The sequence below is a fragment of the Apteryx mantelli genome, chromosome 8 (genome assembly GCF_036417845.1).
Source record: "Apteryx mantelli isolate bAptMan1 chromosome 8, bAptMan1.hap1, whole genome shotgun sequence".
NCBI classification, from domain to species: domain Eukaryota; kingdom Metazoa; phylum Chordata; class Aves; order Apterygiformes; family Apterygidae; genus Apteryx; species Apteryx mantelli.
Window position 1 is genome coordinate 32066202 of NC_089985.1, and position 23672 is coordinate 32089873.

A 23672-nucleotide genomic window follows, 5' to 3' on the forward strand; every position below is an offset into this window, starting at 1 on the left:
CTGTTGCATTAATCAAAAACTGTCTTCTCTTCCAAGTCCCTCCACATTTTATCTTCACCCTTTTCCCCTCTCCTCTCTCAATACAGGCAGATTAAGTCTCTTGGAGTGTCCTGATGACAGCTTCCACTGCATGCCTGTTGGATTTCCATGGCTTGCTTTCTTGTATGTGTAATCTCATATTTGGAAGGCATAAAAAGCAGTAAAACTATGTGTAATCCTCCCCCTGGCCCTCCTTAAAAGTCACCTTTGTTTGGGTGCCCAAAGAGACCGTGACAAGTTAGGACCTGATGCTAATCCTGCTGGCCAGCATCTCTCCACTCCCCATGTGCTTCCCTTTCCGGACCCACCTTTTCAGGCACGGTTTTTCCAGGGCCTGGCAAGGCTCCATCCTGCCCGGGAACTGTGGCTGCGCTGTGCACTCTCTGCACGCCCATCTGCTCAGGCTGGTGCTGGATCTGCCCCTGCAGCTGGTGTCTCACTTTCTTCTTCAGCTGTAGGCTCTCTAGGGCTTTTTGATTTGGGGTACTATAGAGAGGCACACATATGTATATTTGTATATATAATTAGTACTCTGTTAGCATCTAAGAGCAACAGCTCAACTGCAGCAATTACTGTACAACCAAGTGTGTCCTGACAGTGAAGACAACATATTCACTGGTCTCTTTCTGTGTCTTGAAAGCCATGATGTGTTGATGAGCTTTTCTTGCTAAGAACTCATGTTAACCTAGCTATTTTACTAAGCTCTCCCTAAACCTCACAGCTTTCCTTTTAACTCCTAATGTGTATTTGCATATCTACACTTACTTTTTTATCAGATGTAACTATGATATCCAGAATGAGATTACAGTAGTGCAAAGCTGTCACTTCAACATACTGCATCACTACAAGCAAGGATAGATGTCCTTCACATTATATAAAGAAGGGAAATAATAATGGAAATGGAAATCATATCCAGTTATGACTGGACTTTGGTTATATGTGGATCTAGCAATTGCCATACTGGACCAAGCTCTCCATTGGTTTACTTAATTATCTTGTCCCTGAGTGTGACTAATAGTAGTAGTTCCAGGGAAGATGGAGAATATTTATAATATGCTCTTATGAAATAACCTGCCCGTAAGAGAAATTTCTTCCTAATCCTCCTTAATTCAGTGATCAGCTTGTGCCCTGAAACATGAGTGCTTATATCCTTCCTACAAAACGAATCCTACTGTAACTATGAGTATTTTTATTAACTACACAAATGTCTAATGCAGACCTTTTCAAATAGCATACCTTACTAGATTCACACTGTGTGTAGATTTTGTCTAGATTGTGTCAAGGTCCCAGACCTATAACTTCTCCTGAATTCCTTTGGAAAAATCTGTATTTCTTACCATTTTCCTGGATTTCGGGAGGGGTGGGGGGGCAGATGCACTCTGCAGCTGCAGTTCTCAGCCGTGCAGGCAGCATGCATTGCTTGGCTAGTCTAGCAGAGCTGGGATTGGCGTGTTGCTTTTTGCTGAGCATAATGATGCATCATTCTGAAAAGGTTAATTGATTAGTCTTGGTCAAACCTTTTCCTAACCAATCTCTCTCTCTCTGCATTTCACGTAACTACCTTTTACCTTTAATTTTTTATTTTATTCATAACTGGCATTCTTTAGTTGCATCACACTATTTCTCAAGTGAATCTTGAAAAAAGAATGCTGTCATAGAGGTGAAATTAAGGAAATAGCCTGGAGGTACTCTTACGATATGCAGCCTATATAATTACTTCTCATTACCGTGATCCTCCTCAGGTACAGCACAACATATCCCAAAGATATGTGCTGTCTTAAGGGCTGACAGCATATTGCCAATTGCCAGACACTAGTATTGCAGTGCACAGACCAAAACTTCACTGTGAAACCCATTAGAACTGGGTTATTTACAGAAGGTGCGTGACAGCTTAACACACAGAACAGCTAAAGCTGTTTCATCCATCTCATACAGAGCAGAAATACTGAGAGTGAAGATTAGGTGAACAGTGTAAACAGAATGAAAAATGACAAGCTTTAGTAATATATTTGTTTGGTGGCATTAGCTATGCAGTTCTGCCTTGGAAACAGTGACGCAGGTGATCAGCTGGGTTTTGTGCTGTACTGTTCTTTTTTTTTTAATATTGAAATTCACTTTAATAGGAATTTAAATGATCAGTTAGATTATTTGATTTTGCTCTTGCTCTGCAACATCCTAACATCTAGTATTTAGCCTTTTCTATCATGTTCGCAGTGAAGAGGTTTTTAACATCACACTTTCAAGTCATGTATTTCTATTCCAGCTCCAGGAATTATTACTGTAGCAGTGTGCTCAGCAGTCATAAAAAGGCTCCAGATGGATTTATGTCCTTTCAGAAAACATTATGGAATAAGCTGGACTAGATTCTGTGGTCTGCCTTACCAAAGTCCCTTTAAAAAAGCTAGAGAAGGACATAGGGGAATTTTTCCTGAATAGCACTATTCCAGCTACCTTCTGAATCAGAAGTGCATACTGTTATGTTCTTTATACAGAGATAAATGAAGGTGGAAGCCAGGGAAAGGAAGTATCTGGAAGTGCAAAAAGAAACACAATTAAATGAGTATTAGCTGAGTATCAATCAGTGAGCCACAAAGGCTCTCTCTAGTCCCATGCTTTCCCTTCATATTTGTCTATCTAGATAACATGAAGAATAATCCCCTTTATGAGCCTTTATTAATTACCCTTCTGTCTTTTTTGGATGTGGTGGAATATCCCTGGAAACAAACACTTTGAGCCTAGGTGTAGCATCACACCATGCTCTACCTCATTCATCCATAACCTTTTTCTCTGGTAAGCCACTCACACTTGGTTACTTTTATTTAAAGTTGCAAAACAAATGTTCAGAAAACTAGTTTATATGGAAAAAAAAAAAGGCCAATAAGATTGGTTTGCACATTCAGCCCATATTCAGTGAACAGTTTAAATGGAAAAAATATGGGAGAATCAGTAAAGTGAAGAATATTTTTCCTACTCTTTCAAACTGAAACCTTACTGTCCTTTTGTTTCAAAAGTACTTGAAAGCCAGCTTGAGTCTAAAATACTGAACAGGGACTAAAGAGAGAAGGAAATAACCCAGAAGCAAACTGAAATATAACCGTTTCACATGTAAATTGTCCTATAAAATCCCAAATGGCTTTTTGGTTCAGGCTGACCAGAAAGATTTTTAAGCTGTTTTGAGTTAAATACTGAACCAGAAGGCAATTATCTGCAATTCTATCTAAAACCAAAAACTGAAGATTTGTTGTTAATATGTTTCAAAAGTAGGCAGTATTATTCAAATTCTCATTAACATTGTGATTTTTCTTCCTCTATTCTTGTATTCTTTTTTGGCACTTTAAGTGAACAGCTGTGAGCCAGTGCAAGGTGGCCCACAAGCCATAACCAACAAATAACTAATTGGCATCTATGTTGCAACAGGGCACAGATCCAACCAAATTATGACGAGGCACCGTGCCATCCTAATAGACTAACATTATCACGGATGCCAAGATTCCATAAATTTGCATCATTTACATGTACTTAGGGCAGGATTCCCGACTGGGAAATTCCACACGATTGTCCATCTCCATCATATACAATTACGATTAAAAAGGATCTCTGTGACTAATCCAGCTTCCTGGAGAAGTTTTCAGCAAGAATTTAAACATTCTCAACAGTTATTAAAAAATGCTCCCACTCGTTTACATCAATAAATCGTTTAAAAGTATCTTTATTGCCTTTGTTTCTATAAAATGAATAAATAATGTATAAAACCAAACTTTCTGGTTGAAGATGTATGAACTTTTTTGGCTTGGTAAACAGGGAGAAGGAATGGCTTTTTTTCTGCAGCAGTAGCAAGGTTACTGACTACGTGTAAAAAGAGAGAAGAAAGACAACTTGGAAGTTCCTTTTGTGAAAAATGAATGCAGAAACTGGTAACTTATACCCTCAGGAAATAATTTGCAAAGCCAAAAATGCAGAGAGGGTGTGAATTATTGAGATGAAACACAAGATGATGATATATGCTCTGATTACTCCTTGCGGTAATGAATCTCTGTAGGCTTGTCTTTTCTACTGAGGAGATGATGAACTACATCTTAATCTGTTTCTGATCCAACCTTGCTCTAAATAAAACAATGGGCTATAGCAGCTGATTGAACAGCTGATACCTACTGGTAAAAATTTTCCTGCGTATTCCATAGTTTCACACACTTGCAAAGGACTTGGAGCAATCTAGAGAAGCACCAGCCACATGAGCATCGTTGGGTTGCTCCAGCTTGGCTTCCACTCTGTCATGCTGGAGCTGGTTGACCTCTTGAAGCAAAAACATGCGGTATTTTTACAAATGCTACCTACTACCAATGAGATGTGGTGACACCACAGGAAAGGTCCTGTGCTGTCCTTGCATGTTCTCACAGGCAATTAAGTGTTTAACTCTGTTGACACCAAAGCTGGTCCTTGCTGGACCGCTGATCACCGTGACTGGGGCACAGCCCCCAGAGACACTCCTGTGCTCTCCACCCTCAGCCTAGGCTTCTGTGGTCTCTCTTGTGAGGGCAGCAGCTGGAGATGGCTCTTCCTCCTCTTCCCCTGCATGAAAGCAGGCTGGTTGTGGCCCAGGAGAAGCGCCATTTGCCAAGTGCCGCCCCACAGGGAGCCCGCTGCGGGGCTCGTCCCCGTACGGCCGTTTTCCCCTTTTCCGTTTGCTTCCCAACGGCACTCTGGGCCCGGCCAAGGGGAGCCGCACACCACAGCAGCTCCTCACCACTCCTGCCCCGTGCACTGGGGCGGGCAGCAGGGAGCCGTGCGGGGCAGGGGCCTTTTGCCCTACGGGGAGGAGCGCGGGCCCGCGGCGCCCCCACAGCCCCGCAGCGGCGAGCCCCGGCCGGCAGCGTCCCCTCAGCGACGCCCGCGGGCCGCCGCCTTCCCAGCGTGCTCCGCGCCGCTTCCCGCCTCGCACCTCCCTCCCGCCCCGCGTGCCAAGTCTCGCGCGCCCCGCCCTCCCCCCTAAGTCTCGCGCCTCTGCCCGCCGCTGGGCCCGCGCTCTCGCGATAGGCGGAGCCCGGCGGGGGGGCGGCGCCGCTGCAGCCGCGGCGCCCGCGCGCTCCTGACAGGCGGGAGCGGCGGCGGCGGGCGGGCATGTCCCTCCGCCCCGCGCGCAGGTGGTGGCGGCGGCGGTGCCGGCGGCGCCGCCCCGGCTCTCCGTGACTCCCGCCGGCCATGGCCGGCTCCGCGCCGCGGGGGCCCGCGCCGCGCCGCAGCCGCCGCTGAGGAGAAGCCGCCGCGATGAGGAAGGGCCGCTCCCGGGGGGACAAAGCGGCGCCGCCGCCGCGGAGGGAGCCGGGGCGGGCGGTGGCCGCCAGCGCGGCGGAGCGGAGAGCCACGCTGCTGGGGGGCGGCGGCAGGAAGGAGCCGGAGGACGCCAGGGCCGTGGGGGCGCCCTGCCGAGAGGCGCTGGAGAGGGTAAAATCGGGTGGGGGGGCTCGGTGCGCGGGGCCGGGGGCCTTGCGCGGCCGCCGGGCCGGCCGTTGGCGCCCGTTGGCATGGAGACGCGCGGCCCGCGGCGGGGGGAGCCGCGGCGGTGCCGCCCTCCGCGCCCGTCCGGGCTGCGGCTGCCGCAGTCGCGGGGCAGGGGAGCGCCTGGCCGCGGGGCTCCCTGGCTCGGCCTGGGGGCGAGCAGCGGCGGGTGGCCGGGGGAGGCGCAGCCGTCTCGGGGGGTCGGCTGGGCTCCGCTGCGCGCGGAGAGCGCGTCCTCTGAGCATCCTCTCACGTGAAACGCGTTTCTTCAGGTAGATGCCCTGAGAAGAGGAAAGGATAAATGTGGTGGTCAGAAATGGAGTTGTGGTTTGTCAGTGTTTTGAACGCATGGTGTTGAGTAAGTGGTGGCGGTGGGGGCCTGCTGGGAGTCTTTCTGGTGCCAAGAGTCTTGCCTGCATGCTGATGGAGAGGTAAGGGAGGATGCGGTGAAATCTAGTTGGTGTTATATGCTGCCTGGTGTTAATGATTACACTGTACATTAATCCTAATTGTAATGTTAATTATGGTGGTACTTCTTCTGATATGCTTGTTTTATCTTAATTCTTAAAACAAGAAGTGATATATTTAGGAAATGGATCTTTATAGCTATTTGAAAATATGTAGGCTTGCTACAAATGAGAGCACAGAAGTTCAGTATGTCCACTCTTATCATGTCTTTCATTAAAAAAAGAATGGATTCCTTCATTACTACTTAGCATTACAGGGGTGGGAGACCCAAAAGATCTTCAACTTTGTTTTGGATATATTTTGCTATTCCTATTTTTACAAGAGAGAAAAATGAGGGATGAGATTTAGCAGATTAAAAAGTGTAGGTGATGCTTGGCAACTAGCACTTCTACTTTTTCCTCATCTCCAAAGAAAAATAATCACAAGTACTAAGATTCCAAAGATAGAATAATTCATTGGCTTACTTTGCCATTTTTAGGAGCAAAGTGAAAAACTATGTTGTCTGACATCTCTTTTCTTGTCGAAAAGGTGTCTTGAGTTTACATCATCTTTGCAGATGCTTAGGCTTACACTGTGTAGTTTTTTTTATCACTTTCTAGGTTATTCCGGAAGAGCTGCATTAGATGAGTGAAGATGACTTAATGACTTCACAGTACTTTAAACAAGTGCTGTGAGAAATACTAACATAATTTCATTTGTAATTATTGCAAATATTTGGAAAGAGTAAACGTTAGTAATTATTGTTCAGGATAACTTTCCTAGTTCATTGACTTTTGAATTACTATGGCCTTTTGTCTGCATTTGCTATACCACTGCTAGCTATCCTAAAGTTATCATTTGGTGTGTCTAAACCGAGAAGGGTGATTCCCCTGAGAAGGGGAAAGGTATTTTCATTTGGATATTGGAGAAAGTATATTTTGCAACAGAGATGCTCGTTGTGGAGTTCTGAGTCTGGAACAGAAGTACCTGCTCAATTTAATTGAAAATTTGATTTGTTAGTTGTTAACTTTGGAGGAAGACTCACTGCTTACCAGGTTATTGGGGATCTACTAACACTAGACAATTATAAGATACAAATGATAGCCTAATCTAAAAGCCCCACTTATATATATGTTCTTGCCAAGATCAGAATCCATCCTGACCTTTCAGAAGGAAAAAATGCTGTTAGAATTCCTAGAAACCAGACACTACCTTCAATTTATAGGAGACTTTTATTTTGGTTGGTGGCTTTTGACTAATGGTTCTGTCTTGAATATGGAATTCCTGGTTTGGCCCTAGAAAAAGAAAGGAGTTCTTTTTTTTTTTTTTTTTTTTCTCTCTTTATTTTCTAGCGCCTTGTAAAGCCAGGTGATTAAGAGGGCAGATTCTGGTCCTCTTTATTCCTCCATGCTCTGGTGCCTATTGCTTTTGATGCTTATCACTTTCTGAAACATCTGAATAACACTAATATTCAGGTTGGGGCAGGGGAGAGTCTAAGAACAGAAGAGGTGACTTCTTTTTTTCCTTTCCTGTCTTCCCAACTGTCCATTAAAACAGTGGTTGGTAGAGTGACTGAATACAATAGCAAAACGTTTGCTGTACTGGTTTGACATATGATGTTGATAGGTGTGAGTTGAATTTCTTACAAATCGTGCATGCAGAACACACTATATACTGTATAACATTGTATAGTTCACTCAGGAAGTTTCACCAAAACAATAGTAAGATTGCAAAATAGGAAAGGCTGCAAAATCAGTAGTGCCAGTACTTGAGACACCCAAGCCTTTTTAATGGGAAATACTGCCAGCTTGTTTTTAGCTCAGGTACTCTGATTAAGACCTGATACAACCTGTAGGAACAGATCTTTATGTACTGGAAAGTATTCAGTGTGATGGAATCTTTGAGGCGTTTAGCTGCTAAAATTTGTGAAGCTTCTACTCAGCGTGTGCTCAAAGGAGAACCTCTTGCCCCTCTTCCCTTTTGCCTTGCATTTGAAGTGGTAGAAGTTTTGTAAATGTAGAAAGTGACTGGAAATCCATGGATTGGGTTGGGCAGCCTTAATAACTAGGATAACTAAGAACATAAAAATGACTGCACTCTGTCACACTAAAGATCCCTTTAGCCCAGTATCCTGTCTGTCAGCTGCCAAAAGCAGATGCTTAGAGAAGACTATAAGAACAGCATAAGCAGTGTATAGTGTATATTGAGGAAATACCTCTCCCAGCCTCCAGTAATTTGTGGCTCACAGACTTCCGGAACTAGAGGTGATATTTGTTTTTAGTGCCCCCAGTGGATTTTTTCTTATGTGAATTTGTCCAATCAGTATTTGAAGCTATATATACTTTTAGCATCCATAACATCCTGTGGCTGAGTGCTGTTTTTGAACTTTCTACCTGCTTGTTTCATCCCTTGTCCATCAATTCTTGTGTTGGAAGAGGCAGTGAAAAAAAATTCCATGTTCTTCTGTGTGGCTTATCGTTTGGTAAGCCTTTATTTTATCTACCAATCCCTTGCTCATGATTTTTCCAGAGGAGTTCTAGTTAGAAGCGACTCCATTGTTTTGATGGTCCATGTCATTTTCTTTGTACCTTTTACAGTTCTGTATCAGCTTGGAGATAGTGATGCAGGGATCAGAGGAAACAGGGTTTGGGGAACAATAATCAGGACTGGCTCTACAGTATTTTAGCATATGATCTTCTGTGAATTTATTTAGCGCATTAGATCTTATTCTTTGTTCTTCTAACATCTGCTTTTGTTGTCTGTCTGTCTGTCTCGCTCCCCCCCGCCCACTTGGCAATCCTTGAGAATTGAGCTGGTGCTTTCATGGAGCTGCCTATAATAACTCCACAATTGCTCTTATTCAGTGGTAATAGCTAGTTCAGAGTCTGTCATTGTGTATATAAATTTGGGATTTTTTTTTTTACACTGTACATCACTTTCTGTATTTATCTGCATTTAATCTTATCTGCTGTTTTACAGCCCACTTACACAGTATCATTAAAGTCTCCTTCAGATCTTTGGCCATTGCTTTTGCAACCTTGAATAACTTTAAACATTGTCAGCAAACTCTGTCACGTAAGTGTTGAGTTTCTTTGTTAGATTTCACTTTAAAATATCTTAAAGGTATTGATCCTAGAATGGATCCTTGTGGAGTTCCACTGGTGATCCTTCTTTTTTGTGAAAAAGACCAGTTATTCCGACCTTTTATTTCGTGTCTGTTAATCACTCATTAATTCACAGCAGAATTGTCTTTCTTATCTCACGACAATTTAGTTTCATTGGGCCTCTAATGTGGGGGTCTTTGTCAAACATAGCCCAGCTGGATTTCCATGAAGTATCAGCTTAATCATCATGTGCTTGCTGACTACTTTGAAGGAGAAAAATGGAAGTTGAGGTGAAAATTATTGTTGCTTAGGAGGCATATTTTAATCATTAGATTGTTTCCATATCATGCTTATATAATTAGTTTAAGACAGAGTGATGTTTATTGTGAAAAACGCCAAATGGATCATAGTTTCTATTTGTCAGTTGCTTTTGTTACTTCCTACTTAAACTGAAAGATCAAAGTTCTTGTATAAAGGACTGTTCAGTATTTAGAAGATATGACTTGGGGGTTTATGATGGAAGCACCCAAGACCATGAATGGTATGGAGAGGGTAGATAGGGATCAGCAGCTGCTTGTTTCTTCTTATATTAGAGTGGGAGTCAGGCTTAAAAGGAGGTGGGTCTTCATGCAAAAGATAATAGGTGTGTGGAACTCCTTTTGCCAAAGAATGTTATGGATGCAAAAAGCATTCAGAGTGGAGGTACTTGGAGAAGGGCTCTGTTGAAGGTTACTGAGTAGTCTGAATTCAGCTGAGGAAATCTGAGCTGAAAATAACGAGCCTGGGCAAACTTGCCTGAACAGGGCAAACACATTATGCTTCCCTCTACTCATCCATAGGGGATGTTTGTGGCTATTCATATGGGCTTTTTTTCCAAGAGGAATGGCTGTTAGGCTGTCCCTAACAAAATTAAATCCTGCCTTCCTCTGAAAGCAGGGGGAGAGTAAACAGATCTGGGAAAAGCCTAAGTATTGTTGGAGGGTTAGGGGGATGGAGGTTGAGGGTCAAAAGAATAAAAACAGAGGATGCTGAGCAGAATATCCCCTAACAGCATTCACTGCTCTATGAAGGCATTCAGGGAACTGGTGGGTGCTGCCCAGTGGTGTTCTGCTCAGAGACATGACAGGATGACGGAACAAAAATAGACCCCATGGTTGTCAGCATTCCACCCTCACTTCTGTCAAGCTTCCTCTTCCTCTTGTTGTGGGTGACCAGGGCCAGGAGAAGATTAATGAGTAGGTTCTGTGACTTTATTTGACCTCCTAGGATAAAAAAGAGATGAAGGGAAGACAGTAGCAGAATCTCCTCAAAAAGTTTGAGGGGTTGGAAGAAGGACTGAAAGTGCTAGAGGCAGGATCTTGGGTTAGGTGGACCTTTGATCTTGTATAAAGTTTAACCTGGCTGCTGCTGACCAAGAGTCAAACTAAAATGTTACTGAAGCTCATCTGCTGCATGTGTATTTATTATGTAGGAGATGTTAAGCTGATGCCAACAGGCAAGTCACATCCATAATATGGAGAAAGATGAAAAATCTCTTCACTCCTGGTTATTTTTATGCTGGGCGACTCCTTTCTGATAGGGCAGTCGGTGTGGTAGACTGTCTCCAGCTGTGAATTCTGATGTGCCTGAAGAAGCCGAGATCTCACATATCCCTCAGACAGTACATTTTGTCATTTCTGTGTTGGATGGAAAGTATGTCCTGATGTCTGAACAAGATAACTGACTTAAAATCAAATCATTTAACTGTTACAATCATGTGAAACTGTAATGCTACAAACCTTCTGGAGGTAGCAAAAGTTTTTTCTTTCTTCCTGAAACTTCATAGGTCCCAAAGCCAAAATGGGTTATTGTGGCTCTCCAGCATGATTTCCCCATAGGTGCAGTCTGTGGAACTGTCCTGAGAGATAAATTGAAACATCTCACTTAGAAATTGATCTTATCTTAGGCTTAGATCATGGTGTGTCTGTCACCTCTTCTGGAAAGCTCTGCCAATGTTTAATTTTTCCTGCAGTTAGGAAGCTAAACCACATCTTATTTCAAGGCTTATTTTGTCTAACTTCCAGCTTTCAGCTGTGGAATATGCCTATGCTAGCACGGACAGTAAAAATTCTGCTATCTGATATCTTTTCCATGGATAAGTATTTGAAATGTGAAGTCTATCTTCAGTGGGAACAGGAGAAGCTGAGTTCTTTTTGCTTCATACCATTTTCTAGCACTTTGAACTTTTTCCCCAATTGTTCTTGGAGTGTGTGTACCAAAAGTAGTCAGTATTCCAGTGGTGGCCTGCAATGGTGGGATCGCAGGCAAGATTACTTCTCAGCTACTGTTTGATACTTGTCTTTTTACAAATTTGGGGATTGTTTTGCCACAGTTGGGTGTGTCGTGTGAGGAAGAGTTTTGTAATGTTATGCCTATGTGACTATTATAACTCTTTGTATTCAGGACATCACATTAATATTTTATATATATATATATATATATATATATATACACACATCACATTAATATATATATATGGTTGGTTGGCTTGTATCCTCACTCATCTCAGAATTTACTTGCTTAGATTTATCCCCTCCTCTGTGAGGAAATAAAGGTGGTGAAGAAGCCAAAGATTAGCTGGGGAAGAGAGCTGTTGCCTATGACATCTATGCTTCTGTGTCTGTTTCCTCCCCTGTTCTTTTTCTGAGGAGGCAAGGAAAGAAGCGAGAAGGAACAAGCCTATCTGTGTCTTCTAGGTAGTCTTGCTGCCTTCCATCAACTCGTTCTTGTTGAATCATCTTCAGATTCTTGTTGATGCCAGAGCTGCTCCTGCCTGACTTCATTAGCCACAGTTCTGCCTTTTTATATTTTGATCAGGCAGCATGGCAGCTGCTTGTAACACGTCACTCTGTATTGGCTTGTATGTTCATACTAATGTCTAGAAGTATGAAAATAATGTGGCTGAAGAAAAGACTCAGCTAAAAGCAGATCAGAGGGATGTAGAGTCAAGTGACCAGTTCTGCAGTGTGCTTGTTAGATAATAAGAGCATTGAGCCAAAAGAGTCATCTAGAAGCAGACAAAAGGAATGTGAAGTCAAGTGACCAGTTCTGCAGTGTGCTTGTTAGATAATAACAAAATAGAGCCAAAGGGCAAATGGCACACCTCTGGTCTGGTATCATAAAAACATCACCCCCTTCAAAAAAGTTGAATATTAATGGGTGAACCTCATTTGCTGCTGCGATCAATAAATAGGTAGGCATTGCATCATCTGCATAGGGGATGATTCAGCTTGTCCATTTGAGATTTCAGTATCCTGTCACAAGCAAACAATAAGAGTAAATAAATACCGTGTCATTACATTACTTTCATATCTGGCTTACCTATTGGAATAGCTAAGCAGACAGTGGAGGGATTATGACTATATAGATGTTCACATTGCTGATGGTTTGCCTCTGAGTTCAGCAGTGCTCTATTTCTTGTCCTAAAGGAGTATGCAAGTGAAGGAGCCAGCAGAAGTTCTTTATCAGAAATGGCTGCATTTGTTGTGGGACTATTTGTTTCTATAATCATAATTATTAGTTTGAAGGGAAGAGCTGCTGCTGCTTGGTATTTATTAGTGTACTTGAAGATAACAATGGGATGCTGTCCAAGGCTAAGGTTAGGTGTCTACAAAAGCTTCAGGAAGCCTGTGGATATACTTATGACTGTACATTTCAGGAAACCTTGTAACATCCATGTGTATTGCACTGGAGGAATAGGTATATGCTATTAGCTTAGATGTTGCCTCATTTCTTGGGCAAGTTCATGTGCCTTCTTGTAGCACAAAGAATTTGAATGTTGTCCTACCTGACAAGGTATTTCTTAGAGTTGCTAGAAAAGGCAATCCTTAATTTTTCTCTGATAGGTTATTTTTGTTGCTGTTAAGGCTGAGCTGCATATTGTGCTAGATAAGCCAAGATAGCTTTGGTGCTTATAAGAGGTGCTGTGATTTATTATAGATATGACAATAGGCATTTATTTAAATCATGTGATGTTTCTACCCTTTCTTAGTTCTTGTTCATAGAACTTGAGTTAGCTGAAGTGAAGGAAGCATTGAAGACCACCAGCTTAATGGATTATTTGAGACTACTAAAACAAAAAGGTTTACTCACCCATCAAGAGCTTGTTCCTTAAGAACTACAGTACCTAAACAGACAAATGATGTGGAGTCTTGTACAATTTCGCTTGTGGATTAAATGGTGCTTTGCTGTGGCTAGTGTCTTTTGGTGGTGATGTAGTTCTATTGGAAGCCTGATCAAAATGCAGTTCTCTGGAGAAAGAAGCTGTGTCCATGGTCACTCAAAACCCTGCCTTTTAACACGGAAGTACAAAACTGTTTCAGCTGAGGAAAGTACACTTTTTTTTTTGATGTCTTGGTAGATGTCTCTCTTGGCTGTAGAGAGTTGCTCTGTGGCATATCACTGTATTAAAATGATCTGAAGGCCTTGTTTGGTTTATAATGAAAGAGCTCTGTTTTTTACCTTCAAAATCTGCTTTAAAACACGTTTGTTTCCTTCATGACAGAAGAGAGAGTGTAGAATGGATAAAATGGTAAATGAATGCTGTGGGCTGCAGCATATAACAACCTTAATGAAGACTCAGTTATGTGTAGAGTTGGACCCATGCTTGAGATGCTTCATTTTCTTTTTTTAACCTGGTCAAACAAAAGCTAAATGTAAATGGTACAACTGCTGAAGGGCAGGGGGGAATTCAGTACGGTTTGTGGGGTGAAAACTTGTGAAAATGTCCTGCAGCTGCATTTTAGTAAGCCCGAAGATCTTTATGGAACACCGTACTTTCAGACTGATCTGCTGATGTTCAAGTATGTTTTCCTTTTATCTTTCAAAAACATACCTGTTATGTTTGGAGCTCAGTAAAAAGGAGTATAAAAAAAAGTAGTTTTCTAACTTGCCTTCCTGGTACTATGTGTCATAAAGAGAATTTGATACTTTTGCTTATGCATGCTTTTTTTTTAAAAGTCACTGACAGTTGCACAGGTGCAGAAGGACTGCATAAACACCTGTCTGTAAGTTATACTCTATTTTACAGTGATGTAAAAATCAATTAGGACAGCGCAGTTCCATATTTCCATGAAGGCTTTCTCCCTGTGCATATTTACTTCTAGTTATCCTAGGAATTAAATTTGGGATTTGCTGCTTTTCTTACTGAACAACATACAGTTTAGAATCATCAGATTCAATTTCTTTGCACCATTTTTTTTGAATATAATTTGTCATTACAAAGCAAGTACACAAATTGGCAAAACTGCACACATTTGCATGTGACTTTCAGAGCTTTCCAAGAAAGATGTATAAGAGACAAAGAATCCAACTTGACTAATATGAGTAAAGTGTTAAACTCTTGGAAAAACAGGACTGAAAAATAATATGTCATAGAGCCTTGTGGATCTACTTAGGAAAAAATGCACTGATAGGCAGTGAAGTAATTGAATGTTTTGCATCATCTCTTAACATTTGTTCTTTTAACCTTCTTCTGGTAGATGCATGTCTCCTGTTCACTGAGGACTTGTTGGGCTAGCAAAAGCTCTGGGTATGATGGTATTCTTTGTCATTTGAAATGTACTGAAAACCCAGTTATTTAGAAGGGCTCATTGCAAGGTAACTTCATCTTAAAAATGGGCTGCTTCATAGTTAAAAACAGATTTGAGTCACAAAAATGATTCTTATCAATCTGTACAGTGTTTGTGAGTGCTTTATTATGAAAAAATCATCATGTGGAGTGTTAGAAATTCTTTAAAAGGAAATTGAGTGATCAGGACTGACATTAAGTGTTCTAGACAGCACCAGAAGATCAGAGAGTACAAAGAAATAAATGATAGTCACAGTCTTAGAGAAGAGCCTATAAATGAATTGCATAGTAAGTGAACTGACCTTAAGCAAAGCTATTGCTAAAGAAACAGTTTCTGCATAGATGAATGCAGTGACATATTTGTAGCAAATACCTCTTTCTCCATATTATTAGTCAGCTGTCTTCAACTGGATCTGTGCAGTGTCGAGATGATGGCAAAAATATGTGACCCTGAAAGTTAAATTGTGCATTCAGTTAGTTGTTCTTTGGCCCTTGCCTTGATCCCTGTTTTGAGAACAGAGGAGAATCTGTTAGCAGCAATGTTTTTCCGGTTTATCAGGCACTTCTTTTATAGTCTTTCAGTTTGAGCTTGATGCCTGTTGATGTTCGCAAACCTGACAATTGGACATTGTTTGTGTCCTCAAGCAGAAGGGAAGTAATACATGGCTTGTCCTTGAAAAAAAAAATTTGGCTGTTGTTTCTTTGGGATGGAACTGAATTATGCAGCTTGGTGAGCAGAAGCTTTTGTGCAATACTATAGGGACTTTATTTCTTTGTGCAGACATTGATAAGAATGGTGAATTAGTTTATCTTTGTCTGCCATTTTATGTGATTTCTGTTGAGAAAAGCTAAGAATTAAGTATTTGTTTGGTTTCCAAAGGTTAACTTAAGTTCCGCTGTTCTAGTGTGTCCTCTTTCCTTTAGTTCTAAAGCCATTGGTAGTTTTATTTACAACCTTATAATCAAATGATAATTTTTTTTTTCCCCTCATATCCTGCATGCAGCTCTGCTGTTGAGCTTCAGAGAAAATTTCTCTTCAGGAGAACTTTGCAGAAGTGCTTGTTATTTTTGCTGTGTATTGATGTGCTTATCTCATCTGTGCTAGGAAGTGAGAATATTCCAGGTGGCTCACAGAGACAGATATTGATGGCAAAGAATTGGAGCTTTCACTTGAAAAACAAAAAAACAAAAAAAACCCCCAACCCCCCCCCCCAAAAAACCTTTGCAAATAACCACCTTCCTTAGTGATAACACCAGATTAAAATGAATTTTGTTCTTTCTTCATCATGTATGTTGGCAAATAGTGTTCTAACCCTTAGCAGGCCATTGTGCCATGCATATTAGATTTTATTTTGCCACTAATTTCCTGTGACCTTGTTGCCTTTATTGTTAAACGTACCCATGCTGTCCATCTCTAATGTTGTTGGCTTATATTCCTGCCTATCTTAAATTTGTGGAATTTGGCTTACCTTATGTTGATGCTAATGGATTCAGACAGTCTAATTGCAAATAATTATACTACTAGTACTATTCAGGTGATAACTGGGCAAAAAAAATGCTTTCGTTAAATAGGATTCCTGTAGTATTTTCTGTTTTCATACTATTCTTAGTCTTCCTGCAAAGTGTGCACTATTCAAGTGAGCTTCATAAATGAAGATCACATCTTAAAGTTGTGTTACACATCTGTAAAAAGTCATTGAATGTCTAATTAAAAGGCCCCTTTAGGTCATCTCTCCTGTTCCCCACCAAAGTTTGGTTCATCAATTACCTTTTTCTTTTCTTTGTAGGCAGCTTCATTTGAAACAAGCCTTGGAACAGCAGTTGAGCATGGATTTCTCTCTACTAGCCCCCTTAGCCGTGGGACACTTTTAAGGGCTAAATCTCAAACAGGACCAACAGAGATTTTATTTGATGCTTCAAACTTAACAACTTTAAACATTTTTCTTTGGAAAGTCCACATTTTTCAAAAGAAGATTGGAACTCTGCGCTGTTACTAAATCAGTCATTTTCATACAGCATGCACATTTTTATGCACTGTATTATTGTTCACTTGCCAAACTCCGTATTTTCAGCTAATATTTTAATTTTAAATTTACTTTATTTGTGTGTCAGACATAGAAAGCTCTAGATTATTTTGGGTTGAGAATCAAATATTAATACAAATAATGTATCAGTTCTTGAAATGTGACCCAGACCTTTCTATCCATAATGTTCATTAATATAAAATTAGATGAAACATTCCTCTAGGTTTTATTACTATGAAACATTTATTTATTTAAATAAAATGGACCTTTAGCCTATCACCTGAGTCTTGCTCACCTCTCTCAGTAGAAATACAGAGAAAATTTACATTACCAAAGAAAATGACTTGACTGTAATTTTGTTTCTTGATTGCATTTAGCCATTAGCTAGAACTTACACAGATATGAAATGATGTTTTATGTTGTTTTGCTCTTTCCTGCTGAGTGCGACGAAAACCTAATGTTTGTATTGTGAACAAAAATAAATATGGTTGGAGTTTTGGAAGTTCGCTGATTGGCAAAAAAAAAAAAAAAAAAAAAGCGCCAGCGTTGCAGGAGATCAGGGCACTCTGCAGAATGTGCTGATAATTCTCCTGCTTGTTATAGCCAACATGAAATCATAGTTCTTTTTACATGCACAGCTTAAGGTGCAGCTGTGTTTCTGCTGTTTGCTTGGTTCTTTAAGCAGTCCTCCATTCTAGTCTGTCTTGTTGCTTAATTGTAATGGGAGGTGTTACAGTCAGTTTTCTGCATTATAATTATCTGAATAAGTCCGAAAAAAAAAAAGTGGCAAACAGAAAAGTTTTAGTTTGATGCCGTGCATTACTATCCTTAACAAATCTAAATGTACATGTCTTAGTTTTTAGACAGCCATTAAATAGAGAGGAATATAGAAAATGAGTATTTAGCAATATGTATGATGCGAAAGATAACTTACTGTAATACTGTTCAGTAATGTCAGAAATCATCACATGCTTGGCACATCTGTCTTCTGAGTTTCATGGTAGAAAGTCTTCAGAGAGAAGCTTTAGTGATGTTTTGCAATACCAAGATTTACAACAAATCAAAATTTTTGTCATATATATTTTTTTAATACTTTTAGCAGACAGGATCCTAACTTAGAAATGGTGAATTATGGATTTTTTTTTTAATTTTTATCTTGCCAGGAGTTACTTTCCCTGCTGTATGCACCTGTAACCTTAAATCTTCAAAATATTTAAGTTGGAATACTAATGGTAGAGAGATGAAGTGCTTGAACTGTTCAAGCCTCCCCCCCCCCCTTTTTTTTCCCCTCACACTACTAGTGAGTATGTGATGGGTTTTGAGTCTTTATATGAAGTACTCTGTCTGATAGTGGTTTCTTTGAGCTTCTTCTAAGTTTGATACAGGCTTTAGTACAGGGTTTGCTGCTCTTTTTTCCATAGATGAAGTTCTTCTGGGTTTAGGCATTTCCAATGTGTATTTAAGAATTCGTGCCCTTTCTTCTCTTAAAACAAAGTAGGATCAGGTACTTTGCTTGTGTGAGCCATTGTACTGCTATTTGAATTTTTCAGTAAGGATGAAACATTCAACCAGATACCATATATAATCACGAAATATCCCTGTTTTCTAGACTGTGGTTCCATTATGGATAAAACAATTCTGCAACTTGATGATTCTCAGAAAGGGGGTAATAGTGTGCGTAGTTGTAAATATTTGCTCCTGCTTTTTAACAAACTTTTTAATGTATTTGTGCACCTGGACATCTGGCAACAAAGTTATCAACTTGAACTTCCCCTGAGAAACAACATTAAAGCTTAGAATACATTAGTCTTATTCAAACATGCCTTGGAGTTGTTTCCTGAAGGATTTAAAAAAAAAACAACCCTAAACCAACCCCCCCCCCCCCAAACTTCCCATTGGAGGAGAAAGGTAAGAGAGGGGAGGTGTATCTCATAGTATCAGATGATTCATGGAAACATTGCTTTTTTTTTTTTTTTTCAAAAGAAGGATTTAAATTTATTTTGCTTGTAACTTTTTTGTAATCTTTCTAACCACAGAAGAGTGTACACAAGAAGCTATACATATTTAGAATTTGTTAAACGTGTGCATATTACACTGTATATAACTTTTTGGAAAACATTACTATGGCAACAGTGCTTAACTTCCTAGTCATTTTTGAAAGCTTAATATTGATACTAAATCAAATTTATACATTTTTGTGGGAATGTTGGGATTTATTGCTAAGTTCCTCTAATAAATCTATTAAACAGAAAAATATTGTAAAGTTCTTTTGTGTCTTTAAAATACCAACATTTTTATATAATGTAATATAGTCTGTAAGGCTTTTCTGTCTTCTTGATGCAGTAAACCAAAATATTATAGTTTCTAAGAGGCTATGTTGACTTAGTATAATTTTCCTTGATTCTGCTGCCTCTGACATTCTTCAGGATGCTGCTGGCAGTACATGAGTTAAACAGATACAATTAAGAAGAGTCCTAGTTTCAAGTTCTTATTCAGCCTACAATTTTGGTCACGTTTGGGCTCCCCTCAGCTTCTTGGTGAATTGCTGGCCCTCTTCCCTCAGTATGACATGGCCAGGCTGGAAAGTGAAGGCAAATTTCAGTGCTAAATAATAGCATAAACACTATGCTTACGTTGCTTTAAGTGGTACTTACACAGATGTTTGGTTTGTGATCTTTTCTCTAGGCCTTCAATTTTCTTTCTCAGTGTATTATAAAGTGTATTAGAGTTGAGACCTAATGATAGTATCAGATCTATCTTTTGTTAGGGGAATGTACACACATTATCTGAAGTGAGGAGGAAGGGCTGAAAAGAAAAAGAAGGCTTCTCTTCCGTGTATGCACACAATCCTGACATAACAGTTTTTTTTTTTTTTTTTTAAAAGGACAAACACTCCTGGATTCGAAAATGGAAATTGGAGTTTTCAATGTGCAGTATTTTTATTGCTTTAAAAAAAATTCAGAAAGCTTCCAGTTATTCTTTACTCGATTTGCATTACTTATTAGTTATTCTCCTTACAAATTAGAGTAATATTAGTGTACTCTTTGTCAATTTATTGTATTTAAATTTTCATTCTTCTTTTCAGCAGTTTGCTAGAAGTCACTTCCAGCTGACCTTAGATGTCTATGCTCATTAGACAGATTTCTCATTTTTCTTGTTCATGCAATACCTATTCAAGTAAAACTTTCTTTTATGCAGCTTTTTTTTCTGGCTAGTAGTTTAACATGTCTTCACCTGCAGAGATTTGAATGTTCGTTAATCACAGTTAAATATTTTCTTTGTTGCAGAGAGCTTTAGGTAAATTAAGAGGTTTAATAGCCATATAATATTGACTGCTAACAATAAATGCATTTCATGAGTTGTTTAACACAATGACATGTAAGCAAGTGCTCATGTCTTTGTATGATCTATTAGATCTTAAATCTAGGCCCTACAGACAGGTTTTAAGAGGGTTGCTTTCTAAAACTCGTCCGTCGTTGCTCTGTCAGTCTCCGTGTGGTATTTCATGTAGGAGTTCAAAGAAGGTAATGGCTTACTCCCGTGACAAGCATCTGCGGTTGCAGTGTTTGCATGCCCTTTTTAGATTAGGGATCTGTACTGTGCTACTCTTTTGTGGCACTGTTAAATGAACAGTTACAAAAAATAAGCAATTAGATTATGTTGCTAAAAATCACTGCGGTGGTGTACGTGCTTGTTTTTTTATTTCTTGCTTGAATTCCTTGAGAACCTCTTCCTGTTTGCTGGAATGGAAAAGAGGTATTATTTAGAGTTGATGACCAGGCAGGTTCCTTGTACCTGTATTCTGAAGTTACTGGAGCAGGATTTTAACATGGCACATGAGTGTAATCTTACACTCCAGGAAGGACATTAGGTTTCTTGTCTTTTGGCTACAGCTATTGCAGCAGTCTGTTCTGTTCTCCATCTTGCCGAGTGCAGTAACCCCAACGTGAGATTTCAGGCAGGAGGAACAGACCTGTATTTATTTTCAGTGCCACTGCTATTTTAACTGTTTTTCTGTGCAAGTGTGGTAAGTGACTGGGCTGCAAAGTGTGGAGCTGCTTGCTGTTGAAGAAAGATCTATTGCCATTCTTCTTTGTATCCCACTATTTCATGTTACATGAGCAAACCTCTGTATACCATTGAAGGGACTGGATAGGAGTAATCTTTGCCTAACAAATCAAGATCGTTTGTATGACGTTCTTATCTTGAGCCATAAGCTTTGCAGAGTTCAGCTGTCTGTGTAAGCCTAGTTTGTGCTTTGGCAAAAGCCACAAGGCCAAAGTAAATTAAGAAGTTTTTTTCTATCGCCTTTGGAAAGAAAGAGGCGCTGGTAGTCCTTTCCACCCTGTGTTAGCAATGTGTTTTTGTTACATGCTTACTAACGCTTTCATTTCTAAAGCTGTAAGAAATTTTTCTTTTCAGAAGTGGAAGCTGAGTCCTTAAAATCTGTCGGTCCGTGCTGTGTAATTGATTCTTCAGCTGGTTGGTCTGGTAATCTGATTAGGCACTTGAAAGTGTGCAAACAAAATCTTACTGTTTCACTGCAAGGAGTCTTCCTTCACCGTTCAGTTGGAAGATTGTATAAGACCTTTCTGTCCTTTTTATGTATCACATCTTGTTTTGGGGCAAGGAGAGTTTTCTCCCTGTTTCCCTGGCTACCTCCCTCCCCCACCTTGTTTTAATGGTGTTAACTTAAACACTGTTATTCCCCTGTATTTCCTCTATGAACTGTAATACTAAAGCGTGGTTTTGATGGATGAGTGAAATAACAGTCTTATGAAAGACAGCTCTATTGTTGTTAAATTAAAACTTTCCCTCTTCAGGGTTTTGCTGGCACAATACACGCTTAGAAAATGGAATTTTAAATTGGCCATGTTGTACTTCAGCTTTTTTTTTTTTTAAACAACAGTAGGCTGTCTCAAAACACTGCAGTGGACTTTGTTTGTTTGTCCTAAAAGTCAAGAAAAAGCAATGTTTAAACCTGCAGAGCATTATTGGGGTCCTTTTCTTCAAAACATTCAACAGCTATGTAGTCTTCTGAATATTGTCCGAGTGTTTTATGTGCTTAATAAAAAGGGCTTGTGAGGAGTTTTCCGTATGTAAAATGCACTAACCCTATCTGCTATAGTGGACAGCCTAAGTTTACTAGGTGGTGTGAGAACCTGTTACCAGTCCACTGGTCCTGCGATGTGTTCGTAGTGTAAGTGATTGGTGGGGAGCAGCTGCTTAATGTGGGGCTGCTGCTGAAGAGCTGCCCATGGAGCGACACCCTGAGAAGCAGCGGGTACCACGAGGTTGGCCTCGGGGCTGAGAGGGGTGTGCAGGCAGGACCTTGCGGCTGAGCAGGTATCTTCCTTCCTTTTCCTTCTTCCACCAGGCTCAGTTGAATTGGGTGGGGGAGTAGGGAGAGCAACTACTGTTGCTGCATCAGTGTTACAAGCAGGATTGGGCTTCTTCCTGCAGAAGCCTAAATGCACTGGCTGAAGGCAAGACAACCATGGGAATGGAGTGCATGGGTGAGGGTGGGAGAATGCTGGCTTTCCTAGTGATTTGTGTAGGCGGGCAGTACCTGGGCTGACAGCATTGAGGGGAAGATCCTGGGAAGTAGCTAGGTATTGAAAAATGCTGGGAACATATTTTGGAACTGCAGAACAGAGAGGGAGAGAGCACAGGCTGGGTGAGACTTTAACCAATTTTCTTGTAACCTGGAATGCCAGTGTGAGATGGTAAATTCTGACTGTTTTATTTTTATATATGTATTAAAAAATATAAAAAAAAAAAAGTTGAGGTCCCCAATTCTGAAGAACTGCATATGGAGCGACACCCTGAGGAGCAGCATATGCCGTTAGGCTGGCCTCAGGGCTGAGAGGTGTGTGTAGGCAGGACGCTGCAGCTGAGTGGATATTGTGTATATAGTGTGTGTGTGTATGCATGCATACATATTTATGTGCATGCACATACACAAAGATATATATGCGTGTGTGTATATATATACACATGTATGTACATGTACGTATATACATATACGTTCCCCATCACAAATAGAAACAACAAAGACTTTCTCCCCTCTGCCTCTGTCACGGGAATGCTGGGGACAGCTAATGTCACAATTAAAAATTATATAGCTTACTCTTAAGTACAAGCTGGAAGTGTGGTAGCATGAATACAGATGTCCTTTCAGCTCTCCAAATGACAAAAAATAGAAGTATAGGCTGCTGGAAATTAAAGTATTCAGTACACTTGTGAAAAAGGTTTGAGACAAATGAAAATGTGAGTGTCTCTGCTCCAAGATGAGTATGAGGAACCTTAAGATTTAATTAAAGCTGTTCCAGATCAAGCAGTTTTCTCTACTCTAGGTCGCTTGTTTTCATACTCTCCCCCGCTCTTGTGCCAGTGCAGCTGTTTGTAGCTGGGTGATGAATTGGGTAAGTGATCTGCCTTAAATTACTCAAGTCTCTGTCTTGATTCAGTTTAGGCAGTGCTGTGACTGAATGAGTAACCATAGCCAGAGGAGGAAATTACATGAGAGCTTAGAGCAGTACCTTTCAACCTGTAAAATGTGCACCACTGAAGCAGATGTGGAGCAAAGCACTTCTGTCCTTCGAAGTTACGTACAGTTATGAAATGCCAAAAGATTCGTAACTGAAAGGAGATGGGGTCTAGGAAAGGTTGAGCAGTAGTGAGTCAGAGCGAAGTGAGGTTTCTATTACAAACCCAAATTCAGTTTTTTTCATGTAAACCCCACTTTATTTTTTTTCCCCTCCTTTATTACTCTTTTTCTCTCTTTTCCTCCCTTGCTCCCTTACTCCCTCCAAAAATTCTTGAAGGTTTTAGAGTGCACACTCCCGGATTGGATTTGATGGTCTGAGGTTTAACACTGTAGACTGAACAGATTTGGAATAATGATTTCAGAAATTGTTTTTGACTTCAATCTGCAGTTCTTAATTAAAAACC

General features: G+C 40.5%; 1 protein-coding gene across 5 annotated transcripts in view; it reads left to right on the forward strand.

Moving 5' to 3' along the window:
* Positions 1-5199: 5199 nt before the first annotated feature.
* Positions 5200-23672, forward strand: part of MAST2 (microtubule associated serine/threonine kinase 2) — a 206279-nt gene continuing 187806 nt past the window's right edge. For 3 of the 5 annotated variants that reach the window (XM_067301167.1, XM_067301168.1, XM_067301169.1), the window contains exon 1: positions 5200-5481. In XM_067301167.1, the coding sequence (XP_067157268.1) occupies positions 5305-5481 (177 nt within the window). In that variant the 5' untranslated portion in view covers positions 5200-5304. Of the gene's footprint in view, positions 5482-5807; positions 5967-23672 lie in introns of all 5 variants that reach the window. The other 2 variants (XM_067301170.1, XM_067301171.1) reach the window with 2 other exon arrangements.